This window comes from Podarcis bocagei (genome assembly GCF_964188305.1).
Source record: "Podarcis bocagei genome assembly, chromosome: 8".
Lineage (NCBI taxonomy): Eukaryota > Metazoa > Chordata > Lepidosauria > Squamata > Lacertidae > Podarcis > Podarcis bocagei.
This window is the reverse complement of record NC_138133.1, coordinates 63,726,356-63,745,218: the sequence shown is the minus strand read 5'-3', so window position 1 is coordinate 63,745,218 and position 18,863 is coordinate 63,726,356. Positions and strand designations below refer to the sequence as shown.

The window sequence follows — 18,863 nt, the reverse complement described above, 5'->3', positions numbered from 1 at the left end:
TATGACTTGTTCAAGTAAAGCTGTTCCTTTCTTGGCAGCCCCACCTCAGCCTATTTCGTAGGACAAATATAAAGAAAGGAAAACCCTCCTTGTAGATCTCTTCCAGGACCTTTGCACATTCCAGGTAAGCAAGCTTTGAAGTAAGGGGGTCCACTGAATGAGGTCTGCTTCCCTATCTGTGCTCACCCCCTTAAGGGACTCAGGATGGACTTGTTCCTTCACATTAGGACTGCAGCTTACTACGCAGTCAGGTTCCTCCGTCCAGAGTTTTTGCTCCATCTGTCTTTGCCTTGACAGCCTCCCCAACCTTGCATTTTAGTGTGAATTTCTCCTAATGCACACGTTTGCATGCAATTTTGCCCATTATCCACATAAAGCAACTTTCGCTAATACAATGCAGTTTTGCTAATTATCCACATTTTTGAAAAGCAATTTTCACAAAAAAACTAATGCATCTTTGCTTGTTTTTTTGGTATCCCTCTGTCTCGACAGACAATGGAGTCCACCTCTGGAGGTGAAGTCAAACCACTGCGTTAGCAGCACCAAAGTGACCCTCCTTGGGGCGCAAGCCTGGGTACTGTGTATGGAGGTCCTGGGCTGCCCAGATGACAACCCCAGTTGCTGATGTGGTCCAAAGCAGAGCAAAATATTTGGCACTGGCGTCCACTAATATATGCATTGTTATGCACAGATTAACTAGCATATACTTTTTTTGTAAACTTTACTTGGCTGAAGAACTGCATTGCAAAATTCAGAGAAGTGTGAATTCCCAAGGACGGCTGTTTTTCAGTTCTCTTTTTGTTCCAGAAAATGTGCCTTAATTTGAGAACACACTGGTGATGGGGAATGCTATTTTCTATGACCCAGCCTGCTTCCTCGAAACAGCGTGGTTAATCATCAGCACTTTTCCTGTTAAACATAGGAGGATACAGGTTTGTAATGACCTTGCAAACCATTCCAAGTAACGTTTCACTACAGTCAGAGGAGGAGATTAGGATCTTTGGGTTGCTAACGATTCTTTTTTTTGGTGTGTGTGTGGAAATAACAGCAAAAGAAAACAAAGTGCCATGGGGAACGACGGGTGTGATCAGGTAAATGAAGAAAATAGAAGCCAAAATGGCGAGATGCAACTCAAAAGAACCATAGGATATTTTGAAGGTGCCAGCTTTATCGTGGGCACCATTGTAGGGGCAGGGATCTTTGTCTCCCCCACTGGAGTGCTGAAATATTCTTTGCTCAATGTTGGCGTTGCATTGATCATCTGGACAGCTTGTGGCATCATATCGTTGATGGGCGCTCTCTGCTATGCAGAGCTGGGAACAGCGTTACCGCTTTCAGGAGGAGAATACAGCCACATCAAGAGAGCCCTGGGCTCTCCCTTGGCCTTCATCTTTCTGTGGACGGCCGTGTTCAACAAACCAGCCTCAAATGCCGCTCGGGCCTTGCTGTTTGCTGAGTATGCTACCAAGCCTTTCTACGGCGAGTGCCCAGTTCCCGACGTGCTGAAGAAATGTCTGGCTTTGGCGGTCCTCTGGTGCCTCGGGATCCTCAACGGTCGAAGTGTCAAGATGGCTGCTTGGGTGCAGACCGTTTTCACCGTCCTGAAGATGATGGCGCTCTCTGTAATCGCGGTTGGCGGGATTGTCCTGCTGATCAGGGGGAGGAAAGAGAACGTAGCAAGGTTTGAGAATGCCTTCGGCTCAGAGATCCCAGATGCTGCGCAGGTTGCGGAAGCGTTTTACCAGGGGCTCTATGCATATGGCGGCTGGTGGTCTCTCAACTATTTGTCAGGTATATCTCTCATTTTTGCTTTCAGTTGGCAGTTGTGATGTCTTGACTATGGAACTGAGGCTCCACACAGGTGTCAGTGACTTTTCTTGATGATGAATAGAGTCCTGTACAGCTTCCTGGCTGGTTTCTTCATACAGGCCTGAAGCAATAATTTTCTAGGCCAAGGAAAGAGAAGGAGGGAAGACACTGCAGGGTGGATTATTGTAAAGCAGTGAACAACTAATTCACAAGTACTAAGCACAGTGAAGCAGCTGGTTTAATCACACAGAATTAAACCACCTCACCACCTCACATTTCTGAACCACAGGATTACCAGTTTTTTTTTAAAAAAAAATATATATGTTTGCGCTACTGTCATTCAATCAGGGAACACATAGATAAGTGTTAGGCCCAATTCTGGATCAGATTCAGCCATGTGAAAGTTTCCCTGCAGATGTTGAATGCTATCATCCTTGATCTTTGGCTATGCTCTCTGGTGCTGATGGGAGTCCAACATCATCTTGGGTGGTCAAAGGTTTCCCATCCCTGATGTAAACCATGGTATTGCGATGTGAGCCAGGGAAGTTGTGAGGTATAAGATCCTAAATGCACACTAAAGGTACGCATTGGATTCAGACAAATCCTGAATTATGATTCTAAGTCAGCTGCTGTGGATGGATTCAGAACTTCTCTGAGCTAAAGCAGGATCTCTCAGAAGCACCCTGAACTGCTGGGGACCTTTAAAGCTATTTGGGGTGATTAAGAGATCCAAATGTTTTTTTAAAAAGCTATACAGACCATGTGCAGGGGTGCGAACTTGAATAAAATACGTGATCATGTGTCTGGAAAAAACTGAAACGTGATGAAAATACAGGGTGGTCCTGCAGACTGACAGGACTAGATTCTAATCTAGGAGTTGCCAATCCTTTGGGGCACATGGGCTTTTTGAAAGAGTGCAGTGGGACCCATGGTCTCTAGCTTCTTCACCCCTCCCCCTTACAGACAGAAGAGAAAGCATATGCATATGCATATGCATATGCACATGCACACACACAAACACACACACACACACTTTGGGGTTTTTAAAATATAGTCTAGACTCTAGGTGAAAGTCAGACATATCCTCTTAAATTTGCATGATTTTACATGGGACTCCACCACGGCCAGAAGCACCATCAATTTAAAGCTGATGGATTTTCATGATTTTTTAATAGGGTGGTAACCAAACCACCAGAAAATTTATACCTGTGGATATAAATGTGACCCACAGTTTTGAGGGGATCCCTCATAAAAATTATGAGGATGCATAAGAATCCATACCCCAAAAGCATGTTTTTTGTGCAATGACTGTGCTGGGGAGCACCAGAGCTGATTTTTATGGTCCAGGTGTGATCTGTGAGGAGTAGGGAAATCTGTAGCAAAAACATGCAATATGAAGAAGAAGAAGAAGAAGAAGAAGAAGAAGAAGAAGAAGAAGAAGAAGAAGAAGAAGGGGAGGAGGAGGAGGAGTTTGGATTTGATATCCCGCTTTATCACTCTCCTTCAGGAGTCTCAAAGCGGCTAACATTCTCCTTTCCCTTCCTCCCCCATAACAAACACTCTGTGAGGTGAGTGGGGCTGAGAGACTTCAGAGAAGTGTGACTGGCCCAAGGTCACCCAGCAGCTGCATCTGGAGGAGCGGAGACGCGAACCTGGTTCCCCAGATTATGAGTCTATTGCTCTTAACCACTACACCACACTGGCTCTCCAGTATCCAGAGGATACCTTTTATTGGATTTGACTTTTATCTCTTCCCTCTCTTTTTTATCTCTCCCCTCTCTTTTTCTGATCCTCTGTTCTCACTCCCCACCCCAACACCCTCCTCCTCCTGCTCCCTGCTGCATCTTGTTTCTCCCCCTCCTGCCTCCTCCAGTCACTCTGTGCCTCCCCCATCTCTCAGTCAACTCTGTGCATTTCCCTGTTGCTGGGCTAGGTCACTGTTAGCCAAGCTACAGAACTATGCTTAAGCAGCCATCTCATACCTGGCGCAAGGAATGTATATTTGTGCCAAGAACAGAAACATAAGATAAGGAAAGCGGTTGGCACATAAGTAACTACCTACTTGGAGCATTCCAAGGTGGTGGTGAAATCTTCCCTTTGGTTTGCACCTGGTTACAGCTGCTGTGAGTGTTGAACAAACCTAAGCAGTGTACATAATGTACGTATTGTCCTGAGTCTTTATATTTGCTCTGTTTCCTCAAGACTGAACTAGGACCACACAGTTACTTCCTGACAGGCATCAATTTGACCATTGTTACTGGTTCTCAGAGCAGCAACCGGTGATGTAATCATTGCAAATTGATTCAGTAAAACACAATGGCTGGGATCTGAAATTCCACAAAGTTGCAATGAACACTCTTAAAATAATTCTCTTCTGTTTCAATAAAAGCTTTACATATGGAACATCCCAAACACTGTGGTTTAGAGAAGGCCACTGTTGCATGAGACGTCTCCATTCACCCCATATCTGTTGGCTTGGAGTTCCTCTAGAAAAATGGTCTTATGCGTGCTTTCTGATTTTACTCTGTTTTAGTTTTATAGTATGGGGAATGTTTTTGCAATGATCAACACGGTACTTGGAGGAACATAAGTTAGTAAAGAAAATATGGCAGAAGAAGCATAAATGGAAGTGAAATTCTTTGTTTTGCAAAACAACAGGATATGGGGGGCGGGGGGAGAGAATAGCAATAATCATGCCAGCTAAAAACATGGTATAAGAATAAATGTAAAGCAGATTTTCACAAGATTCAGCGCCAATTTTCAAATTCAGCATGTGGAAATTCACAAAAAGAGCATAGTCGTGAGTCTAGTAAAAGAAGTTACGATGTATGCTTTCTCCCTTTACAAACAAATGTTTTGGAATGATTTCTAGGCAGAGGGCCTTCTCAGTGGTGGCACCCACCCTGTGGAACGCCCTCCCACCAGATGTCAAGGAAATGAACAATTATCTGACTTTTAGAAGACATCTGAAGGCAGCCCTGTTAGGGAAGTTTTTCATGTTTGAAGTTTTATTCTGTTGGAAGCTGCCCAGAGTGGCTGGGGAATAAATAATAAGTTCTTCTTCTTCTTCTTCTTCTTCTTCTTCTTCTTCTTCTTCTTCTTCTTCTTCTTCTTCTTCTTCTTCTTCTTCTTCTTCTTCTAAATTTTCTATTTCAGAGGAAGTTAAAAATCCCAGCAGGAACATTCCATTGACTGTGATGACAACACTTCCTTCAATAACTGTGTTTTACTTGCTTGTGAACATTTCATACTTGACAGTTCTCACACCAAAGGAGGTTGTCTCCTCAGGTAGGCTGATTGGTTTGCATTTTTTATTCAAGAACTGATCGTAGATATAATACATATTCAGTAGATAATAGAGATGGATGACCTGACAATTGTGTTTTCTCCATTTCTCATTTTTCCAGTCTTATGCTCAGTTTACTACTCTGCACCAATATGTGATTTTTTAAAGTCAGCATGTTAATGTGCATTTCTCCTTATTCTTGTATGCATTTCCCCCCAAATATAAACATATTTTTTATAAACGATTTCCCATATTGTTAATGTTATGTTCACATTTATACATTTCTGTGCACACTTTCCTCTACAATATGCATGTTTTGATTGGAGAAGTTCAGGAAAGTGAGAATTTCGAAGGATAGCTGTGTTTCAGTTTGTCTTTTGCTCCAGGAAGTACAAATCAGGCAGGTTCATATTAAAAAGGGAACCAAACCAAAACGAGGCAGGCCAGGCTCTCAAGCAAACCAAAGCAGAGATTTTGCTAATAAAGTCAGAGTTTAAAAAGCATGCAATTATGAACTATGTTAAAGGTGGCAGAAAATCAGAGTTATGTTTGTGTGTTTAACTGAAGCCCTATTTGGTGATTTTTGGAAGTGCATTTTAAATTGTCAGTTGTTTAGCCTATTCCAATCAGGCATAAGGGATGAAGAATGAAACCAAATAAGCGACCGTTCAAGACTAGTTATTCAACAATGTGAAGGTAGCATGCTAGCCTTTTACTAATTTAAAACTATACCTAATATAAAATAATTCCCCTTTGCTTTGGGATGAGACTCAAATCCCATTGAAATTTATGGATGAATTTCTCTTCCAAGTGATGATGCGTGGTTTGTTGTAAAGAAGACGACAACATAAATTCAATGTGACCAGCATTATTACTGATTGCTGTAGGTGTACAATCTTGTTTCTGGGAATACAGATGACATCACTGCAACCCACTTCAGCAACAAGGGGTGTGTGTGTATGTGTGTGTGTGTCTGTGTGTATATGTGTGTTTGCAATACAGTATATACATAATTTGGCTAATGCCCCACCTCTTATGGCAACAGAAAGTACAGTACACAATCTGAAATACTGCTGTGATAGCCTGATGCAGTACCTCCAACTGCTAGCACTTTAAATGGTCTGGCGGCCACTGAAACATGAGACTAAACTTGATGATCCAGGAGAGCTGTCAAAATGTAACCAGGAGTCTGCTAATGATGTCGATGTTTCCTTGCAGTTGCTGTAGCAGTCACTTGGGCCGACAGGGTGATCCCTTCAGTTGCCTGGATAATTCCTGCATCTGTGGCCATCTCCATATTTGGCGCCCTCAACAGCAGCGTATTTACACTCGGACGATTGACCTATGCTGGAAGCCAATCCGGACATTTGCCCACCATAGTATCCATGCTCAATGTCCACCACTGGACGCCAGCGCCAGCCATGATTTTCTCAACTGTCGTTGCGTCCATTTTTATTATCCCATCAGACCTAATTGCTTTAACTAATTATTTCGGCTTCTCCGTTTGGCTGATGATTGGATTAACTTGCACTAGCCTGATTGTCCTCCGCTACCGAGAGCCTAATCTACACAGGCCATACAAGGTAAAAAGAAATGTAAATACCTAATTAATTGCCGTATAAATATCACGCGAGTCTTGCAAGCTTTATGCTATGGACACTGTAAGCTCAACCCCACTGATACTAGATGGGACATATGTGCATTAGAAATTGCCTTATGCTTAGACAGATGATTGGTTCATCTAGTCTATATTGTATACAGTGACCAGCAGCAAACCTTTTGGAGGGTCAGGCAGAGGTTTTCTTCATAAACCTTTATATAAACCTATATATATTAGGAGGTGAGCCTACTGAGTGAAGAGCATGCAATTATAGGACAGAATTCTTTTTTAACCTTGCCAAAAGACCACATCTTGGTATGGTCCAGAATCACATTTTGCCATTTTGGATAGAATTGTTTTTAAAAGGTAGATCTACACTGCCATCTTAGCCATGTCTATTCAGAAATAAGTCCTGCTGAATTCAATGGGGCTTGAATTCAGAGAAGGTGGAGGTTAGAATTGCAGCTTTCATTGCACATGGGTGTGTATTAGGGGGAAAAGAAAATGTGTCCAAAATATAGGGGTGGACTCTAAGCAGTGATGCTGTGCACATATTGAAAATGGCAGGGGGACCTGTACTGAAAGGGAGACAGGCATTTTACTCAGCTACGGTTGCAGAATCAAAGGCAAATTCTGAAAGTGCAACACCAAACGAATGAGCCATAATGCAAGGATAGGTCGAGACAGGACCACCTTGCATCGAGACAAGCCAAGCTTCACTTGTGAAAAATGTCTGAACAGTTATTCATACCATCCCCAGTGACTGTAGGAAGATCACTCAGTACTCAGGAAATCTGGAGGAAATCTCTTGCATAATGCAGCTCTGGAGAGATTCTGCCTGGGGCTCTTTCAGTTCTTACCACCTGTCCCCCAAACTAGTTGGTTGGCAGCACAAACATCATCTCTGCTCAGAATATGTAGCGTATTTTATTTTTCTGCAGGTTTTTCCCCTATGCTTGTTCATATATCTGACATTTGCTTTCCCAAACTCCTTTTCTGTTTTGCAGGTTTTCTTACCTGTCGCTTTCGGGATGGTGGCGATTTCACTGTTCTTAGTTTTAGCTCCTATAGTCTGGTCTCCAAAGGTGCAGTACATTTATGCTTCCATTTTTATGCTTGGGGGTCTCCTCTTATATGTGCCTTTTGTCCATTTTAAAATTCATTTTGCGTTTATTGACAAAATCACTTGCTACCTGCAGCTGTTGCTGGAGGTGTCACCTCCTCATTATAAATCTGAGTAAGGGCAAAGGTTCATACTTGGCTACCTTTTTTTTGGTGAAGAACGTGGCTTGGATCTAGAATAGCACAAATGGAATATTGCTTCCTACAGCCTTCTCTCCAAGGGGTTGGGGGAGACAGTTGGTTTTAATGCAGACCCACCTAATTTGCATTTCTTGAAACAATACACAAACTGAAATGCAACGCACTGTTGAAATTTGCACTTCTGATTTTGCAATGCTGTTCTCCAACCCAAAGAAATGTGTACAAAAAATTGTGTAGTAGGGGAAATTATGCAGTAAAATTCGTATATCATACCTTCCAACAGCTTGTGTCCCAAAGTTGGGATACATGTCTTCTCACCTGTGCTCCTGGGTGAGTCAAATGTCCCGCATGAGATCATGGAGCCCAAAATACATGATTTCTTTTGGGAGAGATCTTGCCGCGGAATCTCATGAGATCAAGGCACCCAAGTGGCTGCTGTGCTCTCATACAAGAAAATTGGATGCCATATTTTTTTCCTAGAACACTTTCAGGCTATGATATATTCATGAGACTAACACAAAAAATGCATTGTATTAGAGTAATTTGGATACAGAAATATGTATATTAGGCATAGCTGTCAACATTTCCCTTTTCTTGTGAGGAATCCTATTCGGAATAAGGGAGTTTCCCTTAAAAAAAGGGAAAAGTTGACAGCTATGATATTAGGAAAAATGCATATTAAATGCAGATGAATTTTTGTGAGATCTTAAAAAAACACCCCAAATTGATTTGTAAATATGGTGAACTGAACATAAGATTTGAAAAATGAGAAACAGAGAGAAACTAAAATGGACAAATTTGTCAGTCTGTATTTCTCACTGCATCTCCCTGGACCACCACCTCAAAGCACAAGTGGGAGAAAGGTTACACAATCCCCATTGTGTGAGCATTTTTCTGCATCCCACCCAATGTTTCTTAAGGTTACATGTTAGTAGAGCTGTTACCTGGTTAAAGGACTCTGAATTTGAAAGCAGCCCATTGCCCCTTTTTTGTTGCTTGCATTTTAAACTTTATTTCAAAAGAAAAGAAAACCCAATTTGCTGGCTGAAGATTACTGTTCCTAGTAACCCAAACTTGGGTTAAACTGTGTTTAAGCATTGTGTTTTAATGCTAATGGGACATTAGGTGAAGGGCAGGAATTAATAATAATATCATTGGATGGAATAATGTTTAAGCGTAACTGATTTCAGATTTTTTTATTGTAATTGTTTTTGGAAGGTTTTAGAATGTTTTTGCTTTTGTTTTCTAATGGTATATCTGTTTGCTGTTCTGGGCTCCTGGATGAGATATAAATTGAATAAATAATAATGGGAAAAACTCTTGGGATGTCTTTTTTTAAGAGCACATTCCAGTATGTTTTGTTTTTCAAACAATTAAACTAAAAACTAAACATAGTAATTGTTTGTCAAGTCGAATAGAGAGAAGCCACAACTTCTTTAAAAGGGCAGTGCCCTAACTATTATCTATTTTAAGGTTGTTATTTATTAGGTCTTCTTCTTTGGCGATCACTCATAGCTGTGTAAGATTGTCTTCCATGAACATGGTTTTAACAGTGAGTCCGTAAGTGACTGTGGAGGCCAGTTCTGGATCCACATGTCCTTCCACAGTGGGGACATTGGTTCCGGGCGGGAGTTGATCATGGTGAGGGTTTGCCAAGCGTGCCTTCATTTTAGCACATTTCTCCCTTTCATCCTGAGTTTGAGTGTCTTCAAAGCCCATGGCATCTTTGGTAAAGGCTGTTCTCCATTGAAGCACTCACAGGCCAGCGTTTCCCAATCGTCAGTGTTTATACTACATATTAGGTATGCCCCTGAGGATGTGACTAGCCCAGGAATTATTATTTTTCCAGAATTAAATTCACTGTCTTTTGCCCAGACATCAACTCCTGATTTCCCCCACAAGCTTTCTTCATTTCAGCAACCTAATTAGGGTGTTGGGGGAAGACCCACATTTTTTATTATTACAGTCGTACCTCGGGAGTCAAATGGAATCCGTTCCAGAAGTCCGTTCGACTTCCAAAACTTTCAGCTTCCAAAGCATGGCTTCTGATTGGCTTCAGGAAGTTCCTGCAGCCAATTGGAAGCTGCAGAAGCCCCATCAGATGTTCAGGTTCCAAAAGAACGTTTGAAAACTGGAACACTCACTTGCATTTTTCGATTATTCAGGAGACGAAACGTTCGACTCCAAAGTCGTTCGGGAGCCGAGGTATGACTGTACAGTGGTACCTCGGGTTACATACACTTCAGGTTACATACGCTTCAGGTTACAGACTCCGCTAACCCAGAAATAGTACCTCAGGTTAAGAACTTTGCTTCAGGATGAGAACAGAAATTGTGCTCCGGCGGCGCGGTGGCAGCAGGAGACCCCATTAGCTAAAGTGGTGCTTCAGGTTAAGAACAGTTTCAGGTTAAGAACGGACCTCTGGAACGAATTAAGTACTTAACCCAAGGTACCACTCTATTACTATTGTTAAACAACTGGAAGCCAGGAATCTTTGCCTATATAAATCACAGAAATCTACCAATACGGCCCAGTCTCCAATCTCTCTACCCTTGCTCTATACATTAAGTTGAAAATCTTAATTATTTTGGTCAACTGCCATTTTGCATTCATGGGCGAGTTGATAACTGCCCTGAGGCTACAAAATGAAGAAGACTCAACATCAGATTCCATAGATAAATTTCATTTCTTCATATTACCCCTTGTTACCCTTGAATCTTTGACCCCACCCCCGGCATGGGTCACTTGCATGATCCATAAGAAACTATCCAATAACAGGGACATAGAATTTCAGAGGTTCCGTGGATGAGATATAGCTGTTTTGCAATCAAAACCTTGTACACATATCCTGTTTGGATACTTCACCTCTGTTTTTGCGTCACAACAAATTATCCAATAATTTATTTTAATGCTTTGGTTATAGAAAACAGATGGGTGTCTTGAGTTCATATGTTTGAACCAGTCTGGGAGTTACGGAAATCTGAACACAAATCATGAGTGTTCATGGACCTGTATATTGTGGCTCTTGCAGATGTTTTGTGTCTGCACTTAAGTGATTCACTTGAGATTACAGATAGGTAGCCGTGTTGGTCTGCCATAGTCAAAATAAAAAAAATCCTTCCTGTAGCACCTTAAAGACCAACTAAGTTAGTTCTTGGTATAAGCTTTCGTGTGCGTGCACACGAAAGCTTATACCAAGAACTAACTTAGTTGGTCTTTAAGGTGCTACAGGAAGGATTTTTTTTATTTTCACTTGAGATTGGGAGTGTCAATAGCTAACCCAAAGTTCCATTTCACAAAACAGGTAGCAGCCTTAGGCTGCGGTGCTATACACAGGGTGCATGAACCTAGATGTGCTTTGCAGAAATGCAGCGATGCTACAACAGCGGTACGGGCAGTTATCCCTGAGCAAATAATTGGGTTTGGGATGCCAGGCTTATTGGTAGTTAGGGAGCACCTATCAATACGTCCAGCAGATGGCACCACACAAACAATATCTGACCTGAAGTAGTAGGTAGATTATGCAGAACGCAAGAGAAACAGCAGCGATTCATTATTATTATTTTTGCAAAGTAAAAATGTAGATAAATCATTTTCTAGGTCAGGAACTTAAAATCTATTCTGTCCGTGCCCTGCTTTTGAAACTTTTATGAGCAACTCAGGACCACTTGACTTTAAAAGGATATTATTATCCCAAAGAATGTAACCATTGAATAATAACTGAGATATAGATGGAATATGTATACACACACACAGTGGTACCTCTGGTTAAGAACTTAATTCGTTCCGGAGGTCCGTTCTTAACCTGAAACTGTTCTTAACCTGAGGTACCACTTTAGCTAATGGGGCCTCCTGCTGCCACCTTGCTGGATTTCTGTTCTCATCCTGAGGTAAATTTCTTAACCTGAGGTACTACTTCCGGGTTAGCAGAGTCTGTAACCTGAAGCGTTTGTAACCCAAAGTGTTTGTAACCAGAGGTACTACTGTATATACTGTATTCAGAGAGAGAGAAGTCAATCCCCAAGAATCTATCAGAAGTACACAGTGTCACTGCGAGCCCAGTGAGATGTTACTGCCTGCGAGGTCTGAAGGTACAAGGCCACCACTTGGCTGAAGCTAAGCAGGTCTGGGTTGGGTTAGTGCCTGGGTGGGGGACCACCTGAGAGCCATATGCATTCCACGCTGCCTTCGGCTCCATAACAATACATCACATCCCTGTAGGTCAAGGCCAACATAGATGGTCCACTTGGGGCAAGCTGCAGTGACAGGAGGATGTTATGTTATGTTAGAGAGCCCTTAGATTTTCTACTGGGTCCCCTAGGAGACAGAAAGTGCCTGGAAAGCCACTGTGTCTTGGTTGCTTGGCTACTTCTGCATCTGAACTGAAGGTAGCCAGAGCGCACAGCTCCTTCATTCTGCAGCAGGTAAATACAGGGAACCATGTGTGGCATTGTGACGTTAACATATGAGAGTGCTGGAGGTGAAATAGTTAAACAAGTTACCCAATCAGAACCCAGGGGGTGGAGTCAGAGGGACTATAAAACCAGCTCTGAGAGGGGCAAAGGAGTAGTTCGTTGGGAGTTGGGTGGTTGGTTGGTTGGAGTGGGAGTGAATTGGGATAGAGTCTGTGGGGAAGTTGAGTTAGTGTAGCGAAATAAGTTGAGTCAGGAACAGTTAGGAGCTAGGAAGACAAGTAAATATCTGAGAGGTGGTTTAGTGAGTGAGAGCAGGTAGCGGAAGTTATAGGTCTGGATAGGCACCCCATGATTGTAATTGACCGATACCGTTTATGAAACCACACGCTTGTTAAACTGCAATAAATAAACAGAATTTTATGTTCCAATTTAAACCTGACTGGACTCAGTATTGTACCAGGTAGGGCCTGGGTGGTGGCAGCGAGAAATAAAGTGGTGGCACAGGGATCAATAGACAGTGAAACGTCCGGGAACCCTGTGTGATCGCCACAGGCACCATGCTTGCATCGCCCTGTAGGGGCTGCAAAAACCATCCTACTCTTGGGGTCTCCTCTCCTCTGAGACAGTTGTGACACTGTACACTGGCACCAACTCAGTGGGCACTTTCAATTGGTTTTTAACCATCATGAGCCGCGGTTACATTTTTGGGGGTAGTGGGGAAACTCAAAAAAGAACTGCATGCACAAGCCTCATTAAATTCCTAAAAAATACAGGAAGACGAAAGGGAAACATCAAAATTAATGGGACACTGCATGGCAGACAAATTACAATACCCCTGGGAGCATTCAAATGGGTACTTGATGATGGGTAATAAATAACCACAGCAGTACTGTAAATAGCAATATCCATTATATAAGCGATCATTGCAACACTGTCAGAATGATCGAAAACAATAATGTTATTTTAGCAAACTGCCTGATCAGGCTGAGATCGTGTAAGTTTAATGAAATACAAACTGCAACAGACTAGAAGATGAACTGGTTCAGAACAGCAAACTCATCCCAACTCATAAATCCATATCAGATCAGTAGTAAAGCAGATCTTAATAAATCCTAGAGTTACTCACTGGACGCAAGATTTGCTGGACTCAATATTTGCCAATTTAGGCATGTGAAAACTTCACCTGAATCACCCACCCACCTTGTGATTAGGCTACAAACACAGCTTATGCGTGCCTCTGATAAATACTTTCCCACCTCTAATCCCTCATCCACACAATACCGTTTGTTACAGCACAGTTTTAATCTGAACTAGCACTTTTAAAAGAATCCATAGAAAGTGACCTCCGTTCATACCAAGGACATCACGCTTCATTGTATTTTTTCCAGTCTTCCAATTAAAATACCAATTAAAATATTTGGCCAGGATAACCTTAGATCAATAACAGACGCCTAAGAGTCGGAAATTCTGATTCAATGTAAGGCTGCAGCACAGCAGTAATAGACCTTTCTCCACCAAGAACTCAAATGTTGAATAAATGTAGTCCCATTAAAATAAGCATTTCTTTTGAGCATTTGAAAATGTAGCTAATTCCTCTATGGGGAAGCTGGGGATAAACTTGAGTTGTTTAATTTGTGACCTCTTGAGCCTTGTTGCTGATCAGGTTATTTAGAGGTTAATCACACAACTGTTGGTACCACACAACTGTTCTTCAGCAATATATAACTGAGAATAGTGCAAGCAGAACAAGAACATCTGCATTTATATTTGATTATTTCAGAATGTATTCTCCCTTCTACTAGTTATAGCAGAACTACATATGGTATCGGAACCTATTCCCCTTAAAAGCAGGTATCCTACAATCAACCACTTATTTTTCCTGATTTCAACAAGCTTTGTCTAACAGGAACAGGGACAAGAAGCATGTGACTTTCCAGATAGTGTAGGACTCCAACTCCCACAAGCCCCAGCCAGCTTGCCCAGTGGTCAATGTTGATGGGAGCTGTAGTGCAACAACATCTGGTGGACTATGGGTTCTCCATCCCTGTATTAGAGATATAAGCCCTAGAAGCTTCTCTTATTGCAAGCAGAAAAAGTAGACAATGATTCTCAGGATTTCCAGAGTGATGAGCGAGTTGTGTGCTTGGTCAGTGCAACCACAGAATCACACAGCCCTGAATATAACAGACCAACGGCATGTGCCAAGATGCCTCCATAAACTCAGCTGGAAGAATAAATGCTATTACGATGAAATTTTGGAACTAAACCCAAAGCTTAAAATGAATTCACACGATGTATTTCTGTGTTAATTATAATCCCGTATCCCCAGACGACTATTAGACATTTAATGCCTCCTTGTTATTCTCATTCCGTTTGAGAAATGCTTGAAAATGTTCCAGCTGTAAAGTGGGTGGATAAAACAGCTGCTTCAGTTAATACTTTAAGCCTTTTATGCAAAGACCTATTTCACTATATGGATATTTTAGACATCATAATCTCTCACGTGGAGGTTATACAGCATGTCCTGCAACTCAGACTGTATTTGCACAGAGATGGTTTCACATTCCTGTTGCTACAGCTGTAAGAATAATTTGTAATGAGCAGCCATTTGTGGGGGCCTCACCTGTGTCAGGACCGTCTGTGGGTCATTCTTTGAATCTGTTCATTGCAGGTCTGGAGATAGTTCTGTCAATACAAGGGACGTTATTGGTGGATGATGCCATGTGTGCATATAGAAAATGTCTGAGTTGCTGGCAATTTTCTGGTCTGCCTCCTGAAAAATGCAGATCTCTCATATCCTGCTTCTGATTCCAGGATTGCATCAGCAGCAGCAGCAGCAACAACATCCTATCTCCTGAATTTCATTTTGAATAAATACCAAGGCAGTTAACAAATAAAAGCCAACAGCAAAATAACATGTATGAAATCGATTATCTAGCTACTCATAATTAAAATACATAAAATACACATTTCAGCATCCACTGAGGATATCTGCTCCAAAGACTTGTTTGCTGACTAACATGTTCAAGGGAAATTAGGCTTTCCCTTTCAGAAATGTGTACCCTTCCTTCTGTTTTCAGAGTATATAAAGACAGATCCAGAAACTGTGGCTTGAAGTTGATGATAATACCCCATGCACACGTATAAACAAAATCTGAATATGCGCATTGATTTATTTTCAGGCTTCTCAAAGATTACTTAGGATTTGTAAGGGATTATGAATAATAGTTGCCAATCCTCTTTTTCTTCTTTTACTAAATACTGCAAACCCCTTGCTGAAAGTGCTGCTTGAAGATACCCTGGGGAAAGAATGGAAGAACCCTAAAGAAAATAATAATAGGTATGGGATAAATATAAAAATTTATTCGAGACAAAAACACCACTTTGGCTTTCACCATTGGAAGCCATAGTGGTGAAGAAGAAGAATATGATGGAAAGTTGGGCAACCTATAGAAATTTACTAAGAGAGAAGGTGGAGAATTTAAATTAAAAGAGTTTAAGGATTTGTTAACAACATGGATACAATATCATTTGAATGAAGTATTTTGAAAAGATATGATTATTGTTCCCCAAGCCCCTGTTTCATAACTAGAGACATACCTGTTAGACTGTAATGTTAAGGTGATGTCTAAAATGTGTAAGATGTAACTGGAATGGGAGACAAAGGACGAACAAGTGAAATCTTCAATGGGCAATAGATATTGGTCATAACATAGAAATGAAAGCATGGGAATGACTGTGGAATACAGATATAAAATTTACAGCATGTTATGGGTTACGAGAAAATTATATGAAAATATTATATAGTTGGTATCTAACACCTAGTAGACTGGCGATAATGTTTAAATCAAAATCGAATAAGTGTTGGAAATGTAAAGAAAAAGAAGGTACATGTTTTTCACATGTGGTGGTGTCAGGAACTGGGCAGAGGAGAAATGGTGGAGACTGCCTCCCCATCCTGACCCTTCCAGGGAGGAGGAAGAGGAAGACAGTACAGATTTACAGCAGGGGTTTGAGGCAGGTAGCAGCTCAGAGTCAGACGAGGGGGAAAGCTGGGAAATCATGGGAGAGCCAGAACAACACCCAGCTGACATGTTGTCATTGAAAGCATTCCAGACCCTCCATCTCCCAGAACCCGGCGAGCCTTAAAAGTAGGAGAGCAAAGAGCTCAAAGACAGAGGGCATGTAGCAGCACCTGTAGAAGTGACGAATGAGGAAGTGGGAGAGACGGGGTGGGGGTGGGGTGGAGATTCTCTCAGGACAATGCCATTATCTAGGAGACTGGGTTTTATAGTCTTGATTTGTAAAGATTGAAATAATAAAGGATGGTAAGAAACTTTTCCTTGTCTTTATACTTTCCTGGACAACCAGCAGGGAGCTGCTGAAAGCCTCCTGACAGGTGGTCTTGTAATAAGGTTAAAGCTTACTCGGAAATGATATATAATGAATTGAAAAAGCTGTTTAAGATAACATTTGTAAAAAACCAAAAACCCGGAAGCTTTTCTATTGGGAATTATAGGATCAGAACTACCTAAACAGTATATAAATTCATTTATGTATGCAACTACAGCTGCAAGAATGTTATTTGCTCAAAAATGGAAAGAAGAAGATGTCCTGAGAGAAGAATGGCTACAGAAACTAATGGATTATGCAGAAATGGCAAAACCTTTCAGAAGAATAAGAAAGCAAGACAACACTTTTAATAAAGGAATGGAAATAGTTTATTGAATATTTCCAAACAAACTGTAAACAGATTGAGACATTGGCAGTATTGTAATAACTTGCAGCTTCAAAAAACATATATGAGAACAGATGAATAAAATAATGAGCCAAGATAATTTGAAATATGCAGGGAATGATGAAAATAAATTTAAGGAACCGCAGAAAAAGGAGGAAGTTAGGTTTCAAATGTTAGAATTATTGTTGAACTATTGTTGAAATGTATATAAATGAAGACTATAAATAACATAGTAAAAAAATAAATAAAATAATAATAGAGTTTTCTACCAGTAATGCATGAATTGATCTCTTTCTGCCTTAGCTATACAAGGAGCTATAGGAAAGATCAGGCACAGAATGATTAAAGAGAGATGGGGAATCTGTGGCCCTCCAGCTCTGACCCTCCTATAACTCCCATCATTCCTGGCTGTTGGCCATTTCAATTGTGATACCAGATCTGCTTGTGTGTCACAGGAACATGTGTAATTTACACATCTGTTCACAGAAAATGGGGCAATTAATGATAATCCTCTTGGAATCCTTACTGGAGACAATTGCGTGCTATAGCCAGGATTGCACCAGCTATAAATAGCATGCTTACTTGGAGGAAAATAGAAACTTTTAAAAAAACAAAAAAAACTTTTTTGAAAAAAAGAATAAAATAATTTAAGAGTAAACATTATATATTGTGTGATTTGGGAATGTGACCTTTCACCCCAGTGCTCTAAGAAATTATTTTCCTTCTTTGTGAGCCACGGAATGTCCAAATGTAATGTATGAACATAAACTCCATCTGTCCTTACAATTCAGTTTCACCCATGACAAAGCACACGTATCAATAACTCTGAATGTTCTGCTGCAAAATGGCACTCTGCAGAATTAGTAGACCATTACTTGTAAGGCAGTGGTCATATTTACCGAAAGGAAGAGGAAGGAGAAGCAATAATAATTTATGCTCCTTTGCCGTAAAGATCTCCACTAGGTCTTTACAATTTAAGAAACCGATTTTGGGATGGAAATTGCATTGGCATATGTGTAAGATGCCGTTTCCTTGACACACCATTTACCGTAATAATTTACATTCCATGCTATTGATCATGCACATTAAGTGGTTTTTAAATGCTTGCTTTCAAAGGGAACTGAATCATGTTCATGCATTTGACAGTGTATCATTCATAAATGTGTTCCCGTAATTTTTTTTTTATTTTGTGAAAAACGAATACTGAACTGATAGGCATATGAACTGTAGTCAGTAATAAGGTGCAACGGTAGATTTATTGCAAAAGTAATAAGCCCAGCATGTTCCAGGAAACAAGAGTTCAGAGCCAAACCTGAAGGACTGTCCTGTGGAGGCCCTCAGGCATCCAAGACAAAGTCCATCAACATGGGCAGTTCAACAAGCACAGTACCTTAGCTCTGCTTCCCTTTTGTACTTTGCCTGATGGTTGCAGCACCTGGGCTTGATGAGGCAGGTGACCCTCACCTGTCCTAAGCCTACTCCGGCTGAGGACTCATAGACCTTCTCCCAGAGCTAATGAGCCTCACCTGGCCAGCTAGAGAGCTGTGCTGTGGGCCCTTGCCTGTCTCAGCCTCCAAGAGCACTCTACTACTCTATGCCTCAGAACCTGCTGTGCTCATGGAGGTAATAATAATAATAATAATAATAATAATAATAATAATAATAATAATAATAATTTATTATTTGTACCCCGCCCATCTGGCTGGGTCTCCCCAGCCACTCTGGGCAGCTTCCAACAAAGATTAAAAATAC

The 18,863-nt window shown here is 41.2% G+C and overlaps 1 protein-coding gene across 1 annotated transcript; it reads left to right on the top strand.

The window, feature by feature from the left end:
- SLC7A13 (solute carrier family 7 member 13) lies at positions 1-9,272 on the top strand. The gene is made up of 5 exons (XM_081204837.1): positions 1-124; positions 493-1,791; positions 4,966-5,097; positions 6,314-6,678; positions 7,703-9,272. The coding sequence occupies exons 2-5, from the start codon at positions 1,068-1,070 to the stop codon at positions 7,934-7,936; spliced, it is 1,455 nt and encodes a 484-aa protein (XP_081060963.1). The 5' UTR covers positions 1-124; positions 493-1,067; the 3' UTR covers positions 7,937-9,272.
- The last annotated feature ends 9,591 nt before the right edge of the window (positions 9,273-18,863 follow it).